Genomic DNA, 22,402 nt, shown 5'->3' with positions numbered 1-22,402 from the left:
TATAAGATCCTGAATGGTCTTGACAAGGTTGATGTGGAAAAGATGTTTTCTCTTGTGGGTGAGTCCAGAACTAGGGGGCACTGTTTTAAAATTAGGGGTCGCCCTTTTAGGAGAAATTTTTTCTCTGAGGGTTGTGCGACTTTGGAACACTCTGCCTCAGAAGGTGGTGGAGGCGGGGTCATTGAATATTTTTTTTAAAGGCAGAGGTAGATAGATGGGAGTGTGGAATTCGAAACATAAACAGATCAGCCATGATCTTATTGAACGGCGGATCAGGCTCAAGGTGCCAAATGGCCGACTTCTGCTCCTAATTTGTATATTCGTATTGCTCATCCTAGTATAAATTGCACAAATAACAATCAATTTTAAAAAAACTCCCCTCCAATTCTTCTTCCTCCTCGGCCACACAGACTCATGCTGGGTAAAATTCCGTGGGCTTCAGTCGCCCTTCAATAACTCATTCAAATGGCCTAGTCCATAAATATCAACAGGCCATTGAGGACACTGTAACCAAGTCTGATGCTGATGTGATACAAAGGCACACTTTCCAGTAAGTCACTAGCCAGTAGCCAAGAGTGGCTGCTATTTTCTCTTCCCAGCCAAGGAAAGTCAGTGTACCCTTTCTGCTGTCCCAGCTGAGATCAGTTAATTCAACACAGGCAGGGATTTTATTCTGGCGATGGGGGTCTCAACATCTGGAAAATGTGACGTCGAGAACCCTGCATCACCTCTTCTGTGGGAGGTCTGCTGAATCTAGTGCCAATTAGGCACTTAAGTGGACAGCGGCGGGCCTTCCAAGGAATCAAGGACCCTGGCGACGGAACTCCTGCCCTCGGAGAGCTGCCGGCCAATTACAGGCCGGCAGCTCTTTCGTTGAGCAGCGCCACTGCGGAGCTGGTGGCTGTTGCCAGTGGAGTACCTACCCAAAGCCCAGGCACACACTCAACCCAAGCTACAAGTAGGTCAGGGCTGGTGGGGTCTTGCGGGGTGGGGGTCATAGGAGATCGGGGTATGGGCTGGGGTGGGGGTCGACTCTCAGTGGGTCCCCTCCTTCCTGATGCCGGGTCCCTCGTTCAGGCAATAAGTGCCTTTTAATGAGGGACACCCTCGCAACACCCCCCCCCCCCCCCCACCTCCCCAGAGTCAGGAAGCAGCCCACACAGTTTTTTTTGTGCCATTATTCCCGTGTGGTGAAAGGGCCACTAGCTGTATGGATAACTGCGGAGACGACGGGATAAGGCCCTTAACTGGGCATTAATTGTCCAGTTAAGGGCCACAATTGTTAACAGGCCTTCCTGCCCTGGACTTGATTTTGGCAAAGGATAGAAGGTGGCAGGGTCCCCCAGCGCCACCATCCCACCCAATTTTATGCTCTCCCTGCCTCCAAACCTGCCACGGGGGTACAGCATAAAATTCCCCCCTAAAAATTTAATCTTGAACCATTCTGACTCAATACCAGACTAGGCAGAGCATTTAACAACCAATCCATTGGGTATACCTTTGAATAGATGGGATCCTTTAAAGTACATAGTCAAGTTTAAGTTTTTTTAATTACAGTATGCTATTTCATTATTATACAGGAACAATACAAAATTTTCAGGCCCTGCTGGGGTGGGCATGAAGACAGGTGGACACTAAAAACAGCATCACCAGCCAGCGTGACAGTTCCCCAGCTCCATCTTGCCTATTGAGGTCTATTGTTGGAGGCTGACTGGGATTTTCCTGTCAACCTCCAAGTTTCTGCAGGCAGCGAGGCCAGTTTAGCTGTGTGGATGCAGCCTCCCAGTGGCAGACTAGGGGCCAGCACTCGAGGCAGGCTTAAGGGCCCACCCTGCCTGCCTGGGTTCAGCAGCAGTGGCAGACTAAAGCACGGCTACCCGACCCGAACCCGACTAGACCGACTACAGGTCGGGTTGGGTCTATATTCTGAGTCCAGCATTCGGGTTCGGGTCGGGTCGGGTCGGGCTGGACAATGCTGCCTCCGGGAACTCACCTATGATTCCCCATAATTCCATCTGCTGGAATGAATATTCGTGTCAGGTAGTGTCAGGCGTGAAAAAGAATTAAAGGACTCGGGCCCATGGTTGGGTTCGGGTTGGCTGTGGTCGGGTTTCAATTTTATACCTGAGCAGGCCTTACAGTAGACTGCCCTGTGGAGGTGTTCCCCTCCTCGCCTCACCCCCCACCCACCAATCCCTTGGTGGCCTGCCTGCTGAATCTATTTTAATTTCAAATTTGAAAAAGTTGGAGACAGGGCAGCCTCCTTTTTGGGCCGCCCTCTCTCTCACTTACCTGCCATGGCATCCAGCTGCTGCTTTCAAGTTGGAGGGTCTCCTATTGGTCCTCTAGCTCCAAGAGCCCACCCACTGTCCATATTGACACATAGGGCGGCACAGTGGCGCAGTGGTTAGCACCGCAGCCTCACAGCTCCAGCGACCCGGGTTCAATTCCGGGTACTGCCTGTGTGGAGTTTGCAAGTTCTCCCTGTGTCTGCGTGGGTTTCCTCCGGGTGCTCCGGTTTCCTCCCACATGCCAAAAGACTTGCAGGTTGGTAGGTAAATTGACCATTAGCAATTGCCCCTAGTATAGGTAGGTGGTAGGGAAATATAGGGACAGGTGGGGATGTGGTAGGAATATGGAATTAGTGTAGGATTAGTATAAATGGGTGGTTGATGGTCGGCACAGACTCGGTGGGCCGAAGGGCCTGTTTCAATGCTGTATCTCTAAATAAATAAACAAGGAGCCCGCCGCCCTCTGACCATTAATTGGCCAATTTGGGGAAAATCACAGGTGAGTGACTGTTTCCCACATAGTGTGGGCTTCTGACTCCCATTTGAGCCTGATGATGGGGTCCTGAAGCTCACAGGAAAATCCTGCCCGTGATATTTTTTTAAAAAATATTACTGTTATTAGAAGAGATCTATATAGGATTTACTTTTAATGATAGTTAACTCTACAATTACTGCTTTCAAGTTTATGATGTGGCATGTTAACATTTCTGGATATTGTTGCAGTATAATCAATAGTTAGCTATAAATGTTATCCTCTACTTTCACTTTGTTTTTTGGCTGGGTTTGCTGCCAATGCAACCACTAGGTGGCACAGTACTAGCACATGCACAAATGCAGCCTCTTTCACTGAAACGTCACTGTCTGCGACGTTCAGGCAGCTGCCAGGATTAAAGATGACGCTGCTCAATTTATCACAGAAAAACGTCAATCTGAAAATCCCCTCAAAGATTGCCATCGCCGCCTCCATCCCACCCCCAACAGTCCCCCACTCCCTCCTGCCATTGCTTCATTTGTATCATTTCTTGGATGTCTCCTGCTCAACTGTTTTGATTTTTTTTGACAGAGACTGTCAATTGAAATTTGGAATGGAAAGCAACTTTCTATGGGACAATAAAGTCAACATTTACACTGTGAAGTTTCTGGAGAAAATAACTCTGAATTTCTGCCCCCCCCCCCCCCACCCCACCCCCCCCATGCCGCAATCTACCATTCTCCCAATCCACACATTTACACGCTACAGCCTCGCCATATTCCCCCCACCCACAGCTGCTCGCTCCAGACCTCGCCGCTGCTCCCCTCCTTCCGCTCCCTTCGGCCTATTGTTTCCCGATCCTCGCTTCCTGCCCACACCCCCACCCCGTTCTCCAGCCGCTCGCTCCCCGCTTCCCCCCACCCTCCAGACTCTAGCTCCAGGCCACGTCACTTCCCTCCTCTCAGCCACTCGTTCACACGTTCGATCGTTCTCCACATGCCACCCCAAGAAGCAAGACGAGCCACGAGGGGTGATGTAGGAGCTAGTGGGCGAGAGGAGGGATGTGGCGCAGCCTAGAGCTAGGGGCTGGAGGGCGGGGGAGCGAGCAGCCGTAGAGCGGGGTGGCGAGGAGCAGGGAACAATCAGCCGAGGGGGGTGGGAAGCAGTAGCGAGGCCTGGGTCGAGCAGCTGAGAGGGGGTGATGGGGGAAGCAGCTGATGAGGAGGAGGGGGTATAGGAAGAAAGCTTCGAGGCCTGGGGTGAGTGGGTGAGGGGAGTGAGTAGCTGATGACATTTTCCAGCGCATGCGCCAATTAATCCTATCAAGACGTAGGCTGCACATGCGCAGAATCTCACTGACAGCATGTGCACAGCTGGGAGCACTCTGATGACGTCGGCATTTTCAGGAGTCACTGGGTTTTTTTTAGTGTTCATATTTACAGGGCTATTAATTTGGAGTCTAAAACTTGCTCATTTTATGCTGAAAACTGAAGAATTGCCTCATGATGCTGTGTAAGGTCAAGAGGTTGCCCTAGATAAAGACCCAGAAGTACCAGTGGATTTATTTTATATTCGTTCATGGGATTATGGAGGTCGCAGGCGAGGCCAATATTTATTGTCCACCCCTAATTGCCCTTAAGGTGGTGGTGGTGAGCTGGCTTCTTGAACCACTGCAGTCCTTGGGGTGTAGGTACACCAACAGTGCTGTTAGGAAGGCAGTTCCAGGATTTTGACCCAGCGACAGTGAAGGAGCGGCGATATAGTTCCAAGTCAGGATGGTGTGTGACTTGGAGGGGAACTTGCAGGTGGTGGTGTTCCCATGCATCTGCTGCCCTCGTCCTTCTAGTTGGTAGAGGTCACGGGTTTGGAAGGTGCTGTCTAAGGTGACTTGGTGAATTGCTACAGTGCATCTTGTAGATGGTACACACTGCTGTCACTGTGCACAATGGTGAAGACATTGAATGTTGAAGGTGGTGGATGGGGTGCCAACCAAGTTGGCTGCTTTGTCCTGGATGGTGTCAACTGAGGTACAGTTCAAATAGTCAGAAGCCAAATTATAACCTGAGCTTTTCATTTTCTCAATTGATTTAACTTTTTGAACCGGAGTCGATTAGGAATCGACAGTTTTCTGATTTGAGCATCTAAATTGACCAGGTCAGAAAATCCCATTGTTTATATATAGTCCAAAATGCGACAGCATCTAAATTCATTTTGGGCTTCTCTTATGAATTTTGTGATGAACGAAGTCAGTTTGATTGGAAATATGTACAGTTTTGTTATGTATGCATCTTTGATTCCATTTTAAAGTATTTTCTCTTTTTTAAATCCGTTGACACCATTTATAACCAGTGGGAGGCATTTAAAAGCAAGGTACTACAGGCACAGTGTAGGCATGTCCCCACAAAGATTAAGGGTGGTACTGCCAAATCCAGAGCCTCCTGGTTATCTAGAAGCTTACAGGATAAGTTAGAGCAGAAAAAGAAAGCTTATGATGATCACAAAAAACCTAATACTTTAGAAAGCCTAGAGGAGTATAGAAAGCGCAGGGGTGAAGTAAAAAAGGAAATTAGAAAAGCAGTGAGAGGACATAAAAAATTACTGGCAGGTAAAATCAAGGAAAACCTAAAGATGTTTTATCAGTACATTAAGAGCAAGACAAATATTAAGGAAAGGGTGGGGCTTATCAGAGATGTACAAGGGAACGTATGCATGGATGCAGAAGATGTGGGGAGGGTTCTTAATGAGTTTTTTGTCACTGTTGATGCAGACATTGTAGTTAAAGAGGAGTGTGAAATATTAGATACGAAAGGCATAATGAGAGAGGAAGTATGTGAGGGTCTGACATCCTTGAAAGTGGATAAATCGCCAGGACCACTGCATCCCAGGTTGTTAAAAGAAGCCAGGGAGGAAATAGCAGATGCGCTGAGGATTATCTTCAAATCCTCACTAGATACAGACGAGGTACCAGATAATTGGAGGTCTGTGAACGTTGTACCATTGTTTAAAAAGGGTGTGAGAGATAGGCCAAATAATTATAGGCCAGACAGTCTGACCTCGGTGGTGGGTAAATTGTTCGAATCAATTCTGAGGGACAGGATAAACTGCCACTTAGAAAGGCATGGATTAATCAGGGATAGTCAGCATGGATTTGTTAAGGGAAGGTCATGTCTTACTAACTTAATTGAGTTTTTTGAACAAGTAACAGGGAGGATTGATGAGGGTGGTGCAGTGGAAGTGGTCTACATGGATTTTAGTAGCGCATTTGACAAGGTCCTGCATGGCAAACTGGTCAGTAAAAATGAAAGCCCATGGGATACAGGGGAATGTGGCAGGTTGGATCCAAAATTAGCTCAGTGACAGGAAACTAAGGGTAGTAGTCGATGGACATTTTTGCGAATGGAAAGCAGTTTCCAGTGGCGTTCCACAGGGCTCAGTGTTGGGTCCCTTGCTGTTTGTGGTATATATTAATGATTTGGACTTAAATGTGGGAGGCACGACTGGGAAATTTGCTGATGACACAAAAATTGGCCGTGTAGTTGATAGTGAAGAGGATAGCTGTAGAAAGATATCAATGGTTTGGTTGAGTGGGCGGGATAGTGGCAAATGGAATTCAATCCAGAGAAGTGTGAGGTAATGCATTTGGGGAGGGCAAATAAAATGAGGGCATACACAATAAACGGGAGAAGAAGTGAGAGACCTTGGAGTGCATGTCCACAGGTCCCTGAAGGTGGCAGGACAGGTAGATAGAGTGGTGAAGAAGGCATATAGAATGCTTTCCTTTATAGCCGAGGTATAGAATACAAAAGCAGGGATGCAACGCTGGAACTGTATAAAACGCTGGTTAGGCCACAGCTAGAGTATTGCGTACAGTTATGGTCACCACATCATGAAAAGACATAATTGCTTTGGAGAGAGTACAGAGGAGATTTACAAGAATGCTGCCAGAGCTTGAAAGTTGCAGCTATGAGGAAAGATTAGGCTAGTGTTTTTTCCCTGGAACTTAGGAGGCTGAGGGGAGACTTAATGGAGGTGTACAAAATTATGAGGGGCCTAGATAGGGACCGGTTTCCCCTGGCAGGGAGGTCAGTTACTAGGGGTCACAGATTTAAGGTGATTGGTAGAAGGATTAGAGGGGACATGAGGAAAAACTTTTTCACCTAGAAGCTGGTGGGTGTCTGGAATTCACTGCCAGGAACGGTGGTGGAGGCAGAAACCCTCAATTCTTTCAAAAGGTACCTGGACATACACCTGAAGTACTGTAACCTGCAAGGCTACGGACGAAGTGCTGGAATGTGGGATTAGATTGGGCGGTTAGTTTTTTTGGCCAGCACGGACATGATGGGCTGAATGGCCTCCTTCTGTGCTGTAATTGTTCTATGGTTCTATTCCCCAGCATGCTACTCACAAGCCTCTGCTCCACCACACACCACTGTGCATTATAATTCAGCTTGTCCGTGGGAGATGAAACAACAACTTGCATTTATATAGCACCTTTAACATAGTAAAATATCCCAAGGTGCTTGACAGGAGTGGTACCAAACCAAATCTGATGCCAAGCTATATTAAGAGATATTAGGACAGCTAACCAAAAACAGGGTCAAAGAGGTGGGTTTTAAGGAATGTTTTAAAGGAGAGAGAGGTTGAGAGGCAGAGAGGATCAGGGAGGGAATATCAGCAATTAGGGCTTCGGCAGCTAAAACCACAGCCACCAATGGTCAAACAATCTGTTGAAGCACCAAACCAATGCAACAACTGAGGTAAAGAAGTTAAATACTGGATGTAGAAAAAAATGCTTGAAGGAGAAAAACTGCAGGGGAAAGAGCCAGGGAGTGAGACTAACTGGACTTGATGGGCTGCATGGCTCCTGTGATGCTGTACTATTTTATGATTCAATAAAGCTATCGGAATGATGGGAGACTTTCATTCTCTACATTTGCAAATCCAAAGCATTTGGAATGAAGGCAAGGTAAAGGGCTACATTCAGATCCAGAACGTATTTGTAAAAGCAACAGGTTACTTACAGCATCAAACATTTTTCCCTGGATATCATCAGCAGCAGATACAATATCTTTATTGATGAAGTCAACGTTATTTGGCCACTCTTTTTCACGGGACGCTTCCCAGGCATTCCGCCAGCGCTGGTAATTTCTTTTAGCATTGTGGTGGTGATCCTGTCTTACCTCAAAACTATACACTTGCCCAGAAGATCCCACTGCGGGAGTTGGGGGGGGGGGGGGGGGTGGGGGTGGGGGGGGGGGGGGGGAATGGGGAAGGAAACAAAATGGAATTACATGTGAAAATGCACATACACACACATTCTTAATCAAATAATTTTCTTCACAAGTGTCCACCTCCCTGCAGTGATGGTGTCGACTCACACTGGGATTTGGTTTCGAGGAGCTTGGCAGACCTCTGGTACAGCATCCAATTGGCCAACCTTTGCGTATGAGACCGAACAGGTGATTTGACCATAGAGGCCAGTTCATCCCAATTCTGTCCTTAACCATGGTGCAATGTTTTGCAGGGTCAGCAGAAGACAGCTAAAAATGGGAACCCTGGCTGATTTTTCCTCCGATGTCACTTAAGGGGATAAAGGTAAATTGCCCTATCCCACCTGCTGCCCCAGCTAACTCAGCACAGACCTACCTAGATCTGGTTTTTAAGACTCAATGCCACACATCAGCAGCAACATCTTCTCACTGAGCTATCAGTAAACACTAGCAAAGAAAAAATTGCAATTTTAAAAGTTCTCTTGTTTTCTGGAATTCTATAAATATAATCAAAAATCCTTATTTATATTAATTTTAAGAGATACTTTACTTTGAATCCCTGATTCACAAAGATCAAGTAATGTGCTGCTGTAAAAACAGAACTAATAGCTGAGTCCCTGTAAAAGTGCTGCATCTCGGAGAGCATTCAAAGTGCTCCAACATACAACAACCTATCTTTATATAGTACCTTTAGCATAATAAAACACCCCAAGGTGCTTCACAAGAACATTATAAAACAAAATATGATACTGAGCCAGATAAAGAGATATTCGGTCAAATGACCAAAAGCTTAGAGGGTTTAAGGAGTCTCTTAAAGGAGGAAAGTGAGAAAGAGAAGTGGAGAGGTGTAGGGAGGGTATTCCAGAGCTTAGGGTCTAAGCAGCTAAAGGCAAGGCCACCAATGGTGGAACGATTAAAATCGAGGATGCTCAAGAGGTCAGAATTAGAGGAGTGTAGACATTTCAGAGGATTGTGGGCTAGTGGAAATTGAAGAGACAGGGAAAGGCGAGGCCACAGAGGGATTTGAAAACAAGGATGAGAATTCTGAAATCACACAATGAATTACTTTGATGTATGGTAAGCTGTCATTATGCAGGTAAATGAGTTTTGCAACAGCTGTCAGTATGGAGTTCAAAATGTAATTAATTCAAATTATTTTCCATGGACATATTCAGTTGTTAACATTTTTTAAAAAAATATTTTGTGAATTTAGATTATCAAAGTTGGAAATAGATCAGAAGTTATTCATGCAGCATAACATTTTCTGATTATATACATTTTTTAACTTCAAGATGAGGGATGTTAATGCGTGAGAATGGAAAACTTGGAACTTTGGGCACCAAATATCAGTATCAAACATTTTCGTAGGTTAAGTATAGCAAAGGCAGAAAAGCCCCTTCTACTGTGATGCAATAATGTGCCTCAGCCTGAGCATCAAATGGACAGCACCACTGCACCAGTGTGTCATTTTTCTTCTTCCCATACCAATGAAAAGGTTGTGAGTTCAAGTCCCATTTCAGAAACTTGAGTACATGATTGAGGCTGGAACTCCAGTGCAGTGCTGAGGGAGTGCTGCACTGTCAGCAAAAAAAATGTAAATGCTTTTGAGGCACTACAGAGAAGGTTTACAAAACTAATACCTGGAATGGGCAGGCTGTCTTACAAGGAAAGATTGGACAGTCTAGGCTTGTATCTGCTGGAACTTAGAAGAGTAAGAGGTGACTTGATTGAAATATATAAGATTCTGAGGGGTCTTGACAGGGTGGATGTGGAAAGGATGTTTCCCCTTGTGGGGAAATCTAGAACTAGGGGTCACTGTTTAAAAATAAGAGCTCACCCATTTAAGTCAGAGATGATGAGAAATTTTTTCTCTCAGAGGGTTGAGAGTCTTTGGAATTCTCTTCCTCGAAAGACGGTGGAAGCAGAGTATTTGAATATTTTTAAGGCAGAGGTAGATAAATTCTTGATAAGCAAGGGGGTGGAAGGTTATTGGGGGTAGGTGGAAATGTGGAGTAATCAGTTCAGCCATGAACTTATTGAATGGCAGAGCAGGCTTGAAGGGCCGAGTGGCCTACTCCTGCTTCTAATTCGTATGTTCGCATGTCATCTTTTAGATGAGAGGTTAAAAAGAGGCCCCATATACCCTCTTAGGTGCACAGAAAAAAAATTTGATTCTTCAACCACTAAACAAAAACAGAAAATTCGATCATCTCATTGCTGTTTGTGGGAACTTGCTATGAGCAAATTGGATGCCGCTTTTCCTACAGTACAACAGTGATTACACTTCAAATGTACTTCAACGGCTATAAAGAGCTTTGAGATGTCCAAAGATCATGGAAGTTGCTAAATAAATTTAAGCTCTCTGCTTAAATCTCAGTTCCTCTGAGTTATGCCATTTAATGTAAAGGGTCCTCTCTTTATTCTTCCTTCCAAAATGTATCTCACTATTAACTTTCTCTGATGTCTCTCCACCCAATCTACTAAGCTGACTTTCAACATGGTTAATGTAAGTTTATGGAAAATAGTTCATTGTGATTTAATAAAAGCTTTTATAGCTGATGTAGTATTATCATTAAGAATTCTGTAAACCATTCAGTGGGCATGTGAAATTTCATAATCACATAATAGCAGTGAGACCACTTGCAAAGCAGTTCACTCCAACAAGTGCTTTCTGACATTTCAATGACATAATAAAACACTGTATGGATTTCAAAGTTTTCTTCAATTCATTTGAACTGCAGAAGCAGTTAGCTGTATAATTATAAAATTTATCCTTCCAAACTTGGGTTGTGTCTGAAGAGAGCATCTGAGTTATGAAACATTACAGCAAAGGTATAAATCTGTCATTGGTGGTGAGAGCAAGCTGATTGATGAATTAAAAGCATAATTAGAACAGAAAATGCTAGGGAAATACTCAGCAGTCAAGCAGCATCTATGGAGAAAGAAACAAAGTTAACATTTCAGGTCGATTATTTCAGATTTCCAGCATCCGCAGAATTTTGCTTTTGTAATAATAGCATATTGGTTTAAGTGTGATTTCAACTATATATACAGTAATGAAGTCCAGTGCAAACAATGCAATGAAGATTTCATTTGGCCAGCCTGATAATAGTTTATGGCAACATAGATATGTATAAGATAGGTGGTGGGAAGGTGGTGGTGTAGTGGTAATCCAGAGCCCAGGCTAATGCTCTGGAGACATGGGTCCGAATCCCACCACAGCAGATGGTGGAATCTGAATTCGATTAATGAATCTGGAATTAAAAGCAAGTCTAATGGTGACCATGAAACCATTGTCGGTTGTTATAAAAACCCATCTGGTTCACTAATGTCCTTTAGGGAAGGAAATCTGTCCTTACCTGTTCTGGCCTACATGTGGTTATCTCTTAACTGCCCTGTGAAATGGCCTAGCAAGCCACTCAGTTGTCAAGGGATGGGCAACAAATGCTGCCTAGTCAGCAACGCCCGCATCCCACAAACAAATAAAAAAAAAATTCAAAGTCAGTCAGTTTCTATTAGGGACCTGATATACACATTACCTGTTCGGGACAGAAACAGTGTCATTGCTCCAGATCCTGAACCAGACTCCAAAACACAGTCTCCACCACTAACATCCATCATCGTCAACATGGCACTAATGTCCTGGAAGAAGCAGAAAGGAAAAAAAAAAAATTACTTGGAAATACTGAAGTTTTCAACCTGAATTGGGAGAAGGACCACACCTCCCAGAGAGGAGGATAAAGTATCTCCCATGATGTTTCTCACTGTAAGTTGGGCTGCTTATTACAGGAGCATTACACACCATCCACAGCATATTATTCTGCTGCTAAGGTGGAGCTTGTTGGTCCTTTTAGGCCACAAAGTCTCTTTCCCAGAAGTAAACATGGCTTGAGGTCAATTAGACTTTATTTGCAATTCAGGGAAGGAATTTTGGGAGATTGGAAAGTATTTATAAATTTCATGCATTAGTTCTGAAAAACTGGCTCAAAATGACTGTCTCTCTTTCGCTGTCATAACATTTGACATTACAAAGTGTGGCATATTCAAAATAAGTATACAGAAAAATGTAGTTAGAAATACATCACAAACTGAATCAAACGCAGTACTCTTGCCCCTCAATTTTCTTCTCTGTAAGACTAATTTGTTGATCTCCTGTAGATGTTTAGCTCACTCTTTCCATTCAGTGCTTTTTGATCTGTCTGCCTAGCTCCTCCTGTATACTTCCTCTCACTACAGGCCACCTCCTTCATACTTTCCCCTTCCCTGTATGTATCCCTTCATTCTGTATGATTCTCATTCTACCTTTCAGACTCACGAAATAGGTTAGCTGGTCGTGCTTAATTTAATTCTCTCCAACAAAGGTTATTATTGTTATACAGAATATTAAAACTTTCATTCTTTAAAAATGACTTTCACTACAACTCCTAATGATACCAAAAAAAATGTTCTTTATTACGAAGAATATCCATGTAAACAATCCATGTGAATTTGGAGGTTTTTATTTACAAATGCTTTTGAATTAGAAACTGTTTGATGCTAACCTCACCTATAATGAAATGTGTTACGATCACGGTGGGAGCAACGCACTGTCAGTTCAGTCCCATCACTGGACAGGTCACAGCATATTATTAAGCTTTCACACCCAAGCAGAAAACAGCCAAATTAAACACTCTAGTAATCCCAGACTCTTCATTTTTTTTTTCTTCTTTGTCCTCCTTGTCTCGGGAGACAATGGGTAAGCGCCTGGAGGTGGTCAGTGGTTTGTGGAGCAGCACCTGGAGTGGCTATAAAGGCCAATTCTAGAGTGACAGGCTCTTCCACAGGTGCTGCAGATAAAATTGGTTGTCAGGGCTGTTTCGCAGTTGGCTCTCCACTTGCACTTCTGTCTTTTTTCCTGCCAACTGCTAAGTCTCTTCGACTCGCCACTCTTTAGCCTCGACTTTATGGCTGCCCGCCAGCTCTGGCAATCGCTGGCAACTGACTCCCACGACTTGTGATCAATGTCACAGGGCTTCATGTCGCGTTTGCAGACATCTTTAAAGCGCAGACATGGACGGCTGGTGGGTCTGATACCAGTGGCGAGCTCGCTGTACAATGCGTCCTTGGGGATCCTGCCATCTTCCATGTGGCTCACATGGCCAAGCCACCTCAAGCGCCGCTGACTCAGTAGGGTGTAAAAGCTAGGGATGTTGGCCGCCTCGAGGACTTCTATGTTGGAGATACGGTCCTGCCACCTGATGCCAAGGATTCTCCGGAGGCAGCAAAGATGGAATGAATTGAGACGTCGCTCTTGGCTGATATACATTGTCCAGGCCTCGCTGCCATAGAGCAAGGTACTGAGGATACAGGCTTGATACACGCGGACTTTTGTGTTCCGTGTCAGTGCACCATTTTCCCACACTCTCTTGGCCAGTCTGGACATAGCAGTGGAAGCCTTTCCCATGCGCTTGTTCATTTCTGCATCGAGAGACAGGTTACTGGTGATAGTTGAGCCTAGGTAGGTGAACTCTTGAACCCCACTTCCAGAGCGTGGTCGCCGATATTGATGGATGGAGCATTTCTGAAGTCCTGTCCCATGATGTTCGTTTTCTTGAGGCTAATGGTTAGGCCAAATTCGTTGCAGGCAGCCGCAAACCTGTCGGTGAGGTTCTGCAGATGCTCTTCAGTGTGAGATGTTAATGCAGCATCGTCAGCAAAGAGAAGTTCCCTGATGGGACTTTCCGTACTTTGGTCTTCGCTCTTAGATGGGCAAGGTTGAACAACCTGCCACTTGATCTTGCGTGGAGGAAAATTCCTCTTCTGTAATCCCAGACTAAAACAGACCAAACCAAGTATATTCAGACAACAACAAATTAACTATTTATTTTAAAAAAAACTAAATCTTAAACACTATTAAGATAAACCTATGTCTAAAGATCTTACAACTTATTTTAACACATATACTCAAAAAAGCTAACAGTTAACTGGTTTTAAAAGTAGACTTTTTAAAAATCAGCTGTCTCTTAAGAATAAATAAGTATAAGTTTTTGCAGGTTACGTTCCCGATGGATGAGATCTTCTAATGTGGATTTGATGAAAATAGTCCTTCAGAAGTTAGGCATTCAACTCTTCGGCTGCAGCAAGCATTAAATAGTTCTTTGAACGATGAGCACAGCAATACAAATGGTTTCTTGACAAAGAAGGCTTTTCTTCTTTATTCAGAAAATTAACTTGGCTTGTAGCTCATTGTAGAATTTTCTGCTGAGAGAGAAAATAAACAGCTCCTTTCTTTTCAGTTCACCTCACTGGAAAGTGTCTCAGAACTAACTGGTTTCTTCCAGTTCCCCACACAGCCAAGTGGAAACATTACCATGTGACCTCTCTCTCTCTCCTGCTGTTGCCCAGGGTAACAGAAAATGAAGCTGTGGCACACTGTCACCAGAACATTCTCTCCCTTAAAGGTGCACTTTTTTAAACAAAATCTTAAAAGGCACACACTATTTTTAATCCAAGCAGAAAAATAATTACAGGACCGTGACTAATGGAATACAAAAAACTCCAATTTATCATAGTAATACTGTTGAATTTTATACTTGATTTTTTTTTTCTTAACAGGTAGTGTTCACATATTACAATCATACAATTTTGCCCATTTAGCAACTAAATAACTTGAGACTTGAGACCTTTTATTTTAAGGATATCTTAAGTAAAATATGTTTTGTCTACTTATTCTCCTTCAAACTTTACTTTGCGTTCCTGTTTATCTATGTTCATTTGACTTTATTGGCATTGTGCAATTAGTACCTTAAAAATAGATGAAAGCTGATATTCATGTCTCATGACTTAAAGTTACTCCTTATTCTGTAAACATTGTTCTTTGGAACTACTCACTTTATTTCAGTATTTTTTTCTATATTTTACTTTTGGATTTGTTTTTCTTTCTTTACCAAAGCCTGTGATTACAATCTCACGGCTGAGGGTGTTTTCTACCCTTTCTCTGTACCTTCCTGCTCTTTGCTAAAAGAATTGTTACTGATCCACCCATTGATTTTGTTTGTTCTGACCCATAAACCTGAGTGGCTGCTGAGCTTCTGGCAGATGGATGCTCCTTTACTCTGAACCATCAGTTAAGATTCCCTCTTGCCCCAGCCAGGCCATCTGTCTCTTTGATAGAGTGCTGCACTGTCGGACATTAAACCAAGGCCCTGTCTGACCTCTCAAGTGGATGTAAAAGATTCCATGACACTATTTTAGAAAAAGAGCGTAGGAGTGCTCTCCAGTACCTGATCAATAATTATCCCTCAATCAACGTTACTAAAAAAAAAAATGATCTGATCATTATCCCATGCTGTTTGTGGGACCTTGATGTGTGCAAAATTGGCTGCTGTGTGATCCTACATTACAACAGTGACTACACCGGCTGTAAAGTGCTTTGGGATGTCCGGAGGTCATGAAAGATCCTCCATTTTTTTAGGTGGCACGACTGAACGCAACGCAGTTCCTCATTTCCTGAAGGGCTTGAAGAGAGTGGTGAAGCCCAGGATATGGGTCCATTACAAGGCCACTGCTAAAGTATTACAGCTTGGTTTCCTACTCTTGCATATGCATACTTCACATAGGGCCTCAGAACAGTTGCGCAGGTGTGCTAGGATGCACAGCAAATGCCATGTGCAACGTTACCTGCTAATGAGAAGTTCAGCATCATCTTTGTTAATGACACTGGGCAACACATGGAAGAAGTGAAAATTATTGGAAAAATTAGATAGTAAGATGGGTCACCATTATGGATAAATTTGCCATTTTTAGAAATCGTGAACTACTTTGTGCTTTTTAAAAATTCTTTCATGAAATATTGGCATCACTGACAAGGCCAGCATTTATTGCCTATCCCCAATTGCCCTTGACAACTGAGTGGCTTGCCAGGCCATTTCAGAGGATAGTTAAAAATCAACCACATTGCTGTGGGTCTGGAGTCACATGTAGGCCAGACCAGGTAAGGATGGCAGATTTCCATCCTTAAAGTGAATCAGATGGATTTTTACAACAATCGATGATAGTTTCATGGCATCATTACTGAAACTAGCTTTAAATTCCAGATTTTTGTGAATTAATTGAATTTAAATTCCATCAGCTACCATGGTGGGTTTTGAACCAGTGTCCCCAGACATTAGCCTGGGTCTCTGGATTACTAGCCTAGTAACATTACCACTACACCACCGTCTCTTAATTGAGAAATATTTTTATGGGTAAATAATGGGCTGGGTGGGGAATTGACATGGTGGATGTAAATTGGAGACTTATTTTGTAGTAATGTGATTATGGAGAAAATAAATCCGTGGATTAAAGATTTTGTGCAATATGCTTGGTTAGTTTCTATTTTTGTTATTCACCAATTAGGAAAGAGAACACAGAGATTAACCAATAAAGATTAGAATTGATGAACATTCGTAACAGACAATACAGGCACCATGTTCACATAAAATGAACTATATTCAAGAAGGAGATAAATACATTCGTTAATGCCAAAGGGATCAAGGGATATGGGGAGAAAGCAGGAACAGGGTACTGAATTAGATGATCAGCCATGATCTTTTTTAAATGGTGGAGCAGGCCTGAAGGGCCGAATGGCCTACTCTTGCTCCTATTTTCTATGTTTCTAAACAGAAAAACAGAAAACATTGGAAATGCACAACAGAACTATAGTCATCTTAAAAAGTGAGGTGGCAGGTTAACTTTTGGATTTAGACCCTTTGAGAGATCAGAGCTCAGCCAGAATCATTAACACGTCTTTTTCTTTTGTTACGACCGAGGCGGGAGGAGTGCACTTTTTTTTCTAGTTCCACTTCTCACAGTTCACAACATATATTTAAAATGTTGATCCAGATAACGAACTGGTCAATCATAGACCCTATTTTTATCCCAGAATAAATTACACCAACCAGGTTTCTTTAATAAACAACAAAATTATCAGATAATTATAAAACAAGACTTAGCCAGTAATGAAGCAAAGTATCAACACACACACTGAAATATGAAAATTCCCTTTTACCTTAGACAGACACACACAGACACAGACACAGACAGACACACACACACGTTAACCAAAAAAAAAGAGAGATTTTCGCTTTAGAACTCTGTTACAAAAAAACCCAAAAAAGAATACTTTAGCCAAATACTTGCTAATTCTGGAAGAAAAAGATATGGAAAGCTGTCAGTTGTCCCTTTTTTGGTTTGACGTCCCAAATACAAAGACAGCTGTTACTGGGATCCTTCTAGAACAGTTCTTTTCAGGTGACACTGAAGATCAGTTTGATAGGTTTTCCAGGCAAAATGCAGCAACAGGGGTTTCTGGCAGGCCTTTCAAGAGAAATGCAGCATCAGTTTCTCTATTTCTTACTCTATCCTCAGGAAGTTCTCAAAGAGATGGAAAAGCTGCCAGGCTTTTCAAAGAGATGGAAAAAGGCTGAGCTGGGGTTTTGTCCTTAGCAGGTTGATTCGTAATTTCCTTTCAAAACACTGTCCAATCCCAACTGACTGTCTAAAGCAAAACCAAAAACAATATCTCAAGAGTCAAGCCTCCTGACCCCTATAAATCTTGACCTGTTACCTCTCTGTAAACATCTCCCCCATGTCAAAAAGCCCTGCTGGGTATTTATCTGAAGACAGGTGACTTCTAGTAAGGGTTGTTTACAAACCAAGTCCAAAAGACCTTCCAATGACCTCTTTTGAATGACCCTGGTGAAAAAACATCCATGGAATCCTCTTCAGTTTTCCCAAATAAGACAATGTCCATAATTCTAAAAAAATGAGTCCTCAAAAAAATACTTAACAAGAGATACAGAAGCACCATCATAACACTTTTCAAATGTTGGTTGACTTGCTATATATTTCCAGTACTTTCAACAGGCACTGTCTTGGAAGAGGAGCACAGATATAATTCTGGGTTGAACAGTGGAGGCAGAAGTTTTGGAATCATTTAAAATATGCTGTAATGGTGGAAGGTACAGATTTTTCCTGAATGGGCCAGATGGCTTTCCTCAACAGTATTTATCTTCGACAGTCAACATCTTTAGGGCCTTCACGTCACGCTTGCAAGCATTCCTGAAGCAGAGCTTTAAGTGCCCCACTGGTCGTCTGGCTTTAAAGTACTTAAAGAGAGAAACCTTTGGACCTCTAACTCTCATATTTTACTAGCCACTCTTACTCATACATATTCTACAAGTGGGTCATGGGCAGAGGTCTGAAAGCAGTTTAGATGTCCTTCTCATAGAACAGGAGTAGGCCATTTAGCACCTTGAGCCTGTTCCACCATTCATTGAGATCATGTCTGATGTACAACCTAACTTCAGATACCACCATATACCATAAAAATGATCAATCTCAGTTTTAAATTTCAATTGTCATTTGTAGAAGAGAGTGCCAAATTTCTACCACCCTTTGCATGTAGAAGTGTTTCCTAATTTCACTCCGGAAAAGGTCTGGCTCTAATTTTTAAGACGATGCTCCCTAGTCCAAGACTCCCCAACCAGCAGAAATAGTCTCTCCAGCTACCTTAAAAGAAAAATACTGCGGATGCTGGAAATCTGAAATAAAAACAAGAAATGCTGGAATCATTCAGCAGGTCTGGCAGCATCTGTGAAAAGAGAAGCAGAGTTAACGTTTCGGGTCAGTGACCCTTCATCGGAACTGACTAATATTAGAAAAGTCACAGGTTATAAGCAAGCGAGGTGGGGGTGGGGTAAGAGATAACAAAGGAGAAGGTGCAGATTGGACCAGGTCACATAGCTGACCAAAAGGTCACGGAGCAAAGGCAAACAATACGTTAATGGTGTGTTGAAAGACAAAGCATTAGTACAGATTAGGTGTTAATACACTGAATATTGAACAGCAGCAAGTGCAAACCTGAAAAAAAACAGTGGGTAAGCAAACTGAACAAACTAAGATGAAATGAAATAAATGCAAAAAAAAGATGGAAAAAAATGTAAAATAAAAAGGAAGAAAAAATAACTAAAAATGAAAGTAAAATGGGGGGCTGTCATGCTCTGAAATTATTGAACTCAATGTTCAGTCCGGCAGGCTGTAGTGTGCCTAATCGGTAGATGAGATGCTGTTCCTCGAGCTTGCGTTGATGTTCACTGGAACACTGCAGCAATCCCAGGACAGAGATGTGAGCATGAGAGCAGGGGAGAGTGTTGAAATGGCAAGCAACCGGAAGCTCAGGGTCCTGCTTGCGGACTGAGCAGAGATGTTCCGCAAAGCGGTCACCCAGTCTGCGCTCGGTCTCCCCAATGTAGAGGAGACCACACTGTGAGCAGCGAATACAGTATACTACATTGAAAGAAGTACAAGTAAATCGCCGTTTCACCTGAAAGGAGTGTATGGGGCCTGGGACAGTGAGGAGAGAGGAGGTAAATGGGCAGGTATTACACCTCCTGCGATTGCAGGGGAAGGTGTCATGGGATGAGGACGAGGTGGTGGGGGTAATGGAGGAGTGGACCAGAGTGTCGCGGAGGGAATGATCCCTTCGGAATGCTGACAGGGGAAGGGAGGGGAAGATGCGACTGGTAGTGGCATCACACTGGAGGTGGCGGAAATGGCGGAGGATGATCCTTTGGATATGGAGGCTGATGGGGTGGAAAGTGAGGACAAGGGGAACCCTGTCACGGTTCTGGGAGGGAGGGGAAGGGGTGAGGGTAGAGATGCGGGGAATGGGCCGGACACGGTTGAGGGCCCTGTCAACCACAGTGGGAACTACCTTATCTGTTTCCCATAATATCTTGAAAACTTTGATCAAATCATCTTGTAACCTTCTAAATTCCAGGGAATACAACCCTAGTTCTCCAGAGTATACCTGACACTTTCTTAGAGGAGAGGGCAGAAATGTTCACATTTGGCCATTCTCAAAATTTTAAAAGTTTAAATTGGGCATTTATGTTAAAATGAGATGATTTGTTTTTAACCTTTTAAATCTTTCGAATGGCCAAGATTTTTTCTTTTAAAAAAAAATCACTCCATACTTTTGGATAAGAAATGGCTGGTCCTCTCTTCATCAGCAGCACAAATTCCTCCAAGGACGGTCTCCTCAAGATGAACTCAAAGCCAATGGAAGTCCTGAGTACTTGGCCAGGGAGTCTTCCCAGGATCTCCTGGTGGGTCAGCATCCCCCACTTAGTGTGCAGCTTTCCACCTTCCACCAAATTGAACATCTTTTGCAATTCCAAGTGGCGTCTCCTGCGAAACTCCACCAGGACCACATCCCCAGTTTTAAAGAGCACTTCTTTGGCTGGGGATTTCAGTTGGGATGCAGTTTCCTGGACTTCCTCCTGGGGCAGATCCCAGCTTCTCCTAGGAGCTGCCTGCAAACCTGCAGGTACAGTTGGCACAGATGCTGCGTTGTAACTTCTTGGGCCACTGCTTCCACCTGGTCCCTGATTTGTCTGCTGCTCCCGCAGGTCCAATACCTCCTGGGACAACATCTGGTCGGGGATCAGGCTGCTAACCCGTTCCAGCGGGGACAAGGAGCGTCTCCTGGGGAGCAGACCGCCTCTGGCCGGCCAGGAGGAAGACCGTGCCCACCCTGGCCAATTCTGGCTAGCTCCAACCTCGCGTCCAGGCTCAGCTGCTTCTCTTTCCCGATCATCTCCAGCCCCTGGGCTTGGAGGGATGGAGCCGACCGACTCCAGGCGCCTGCTGAAGGCTTGCTCAGCGCCGGGGCATTGAGAAAGGAGCCAAGGGTAAGAAGCTTTGGCTGCTGCCCAAAACTGCGTAAAGCATTTGGCTGCTTTGCCCATTGCTCGCACAGGACGCAGCATTTTCCAGTTTCTCTCTGTCCCTCTGCTTCGCACCACTTTCTCCCCACAGTAGAATCGAATTGTTTTGTGTTACATTGCCTGCTGCAATCTTCAGTCCCACCGATCTCTGCTTTCCAAGCAGGAAGCAGCAGCTTTGCAAAGCTCCTCCCCATACCAAGGCATCATATAAAAGCGACCAGACATATCCCCTGTACAGGGAGACACGTGGAGTTCAGCTTAGGATGGCCATGTAAAATGTACCTCTGCGGTATTATCAGACAGGGATCCTAGTTTCACACGTGTGGCCCGTTGCAGCTCTGTTTGCACTTTTAAAGTGACTTATTTTGAGGCTTGGAATTGTTAATGACAGTTTGCCTCAGTTGGAAGCACTGTCGCCTCCATATCAGAAGATTGAGGGCTCAAGTCCCTCTGTAGAGACTTCAGCACATAGTGGAATAGGACTAATTGGATAGTTCAAAGAGCTGGCACAGGCATAACGGGCTGAATAGCCTCCTTCTGTGCTGTATGATTTTATGCAGGAATTGAGAACTTAAGCCAAGGCAGTGCAGAATTAGGAGTGTCCTGTTGCAAGAAGTGCAGTATTTCAGCTGTGATGTTAAACCAGGGCCCTGTCTGCCTGATTAGGTGAATGTAAAATGATCCTGTGGCACTTTTGAAGAAGAATTGGGGAGTTCCCCAGTATCTTGACCAACATTCATCCCTCAGCCAACACCACCAAAACAGATCAAGTAGTCATTTATCTCAATAGGCAATTTTCCAATCACATTTGCCTGTAAAGTAACATTTTACAATTAATTAATTGGTTGTGAAGCACTTTAGAAGGTCATGAGGACATAAAGGTTCCTTATAAAGCTTTCTTTCTTTAAAGTGATTTAAGTTCCATGTAGTTAAATGAAATTGCAGTCTGTCTTTTTCACATACACACCCATAAGATGCATTGTGGCATTAGGTTTCTTTAACATCACTGCCCTCCCCCTGTGACTTCCACTACTGTAAAGGACAAGAGCAGAAATATTGTGTGAACAACATTCTCTCCATGTTCCCTTGCTGAACTAAGACCCTGGAATTCCCTGCCTTTTGAGGGAGTAACACGGAGGATCAATGAGGGTACCGTGTTTGATGTAGTCTACAAGGACTTCAGTAAAGCTTTTGGCATGGTCCCACATGCCAGACTGATCAGTACATTAAAAGCTCATGGAATCCATGGGAAAGTGGCAAGTTGGGTCCAAAATCAGCAGGAAGCAAACAGTTATGGTCGATGACTGTTTTTGTGACTGGAAGGCTGTTTCCAGGGGGGTTCTGCCGGGCTCAGTACAGGGCCCTTGCTATTTGTGGTATATGATCAATAATTTAGACTTAAATGTAGGGGTGTGATTGAGAAGTTTGCAGATGATACCACAATTGGCTGTTTGGTTGACAGTGAGAAAGAAAGCTGTAGATTGCAGGAAGGTATCAATGGACTGGTCAGGTGGGCAAAAATGTGGCAAATGGAATTCAATCCAGAGACGTGTGAGGTAATGCATTTGGGAAGGATAAGGCAAGGGAATACACAATAAAATGGTAGAAGTAATAGGACAG

The 22,402-nt window shown here is 43.8% G+C and overlaps 1 protein-coding gene across 2 annotated transcripts in view; it reads right to left on the bottom strand.

Moving 5' to 3' along the window:
- The window catches only part of trmt61b (tRNA methyltransferase 61B), a 45,124-nt gene extending 24,157 nt beyond the window's left edge, over window positions 1–20,967 (bottom strand). For both annotated transcript variants that reach the window (XM_068027687.1, XM_068027693.1), the window contains exons 1-3: window positions 20,030–20,967; window positions 11,573–11,675; window positions 7,785–7,975 (exon numbers count right to left, since the gene is read on the bottom strand). In XM_068027687.1, the coding sequence (XP_067883788.1) occupies window positions 7,785–7,975; window positions 11,573–11,675; window positions 20,030–20,824 (1,089 nt within the window). In that variant the 5' untranslated portion in view covers window positions 20,825–20,967. The remainder of the gene's footprint in view (window positions 1–7,784; window positions 7,976–11,572; window positions 11,676–20,029) is intronic.
- Between the last annotated feature and the right edge of the window lie 1,435 nt (window positions 20,968–22,402).

This window comes from Heterodontus francisci, chromosome 3 (genome assembly GCF_036365525.1).
Source record: "Heterodontus francisci isolate sHetFra1 chromosome 3, sHetFra1.hap1, whole genome shotgun sequence".
NCBI classification, from domain to species: Eukaryota; Metazoa; Chordata; class Chondrichthyes; order Heterodontiformes; family Heterodontidae; genus Heterodontus; species Heterodontus francisci.
The sequence above is the reverse complement of the archived record's forward strand: the minus strand, read 5'-3'. Positions and strand labels throughout refer to the sequence as shown.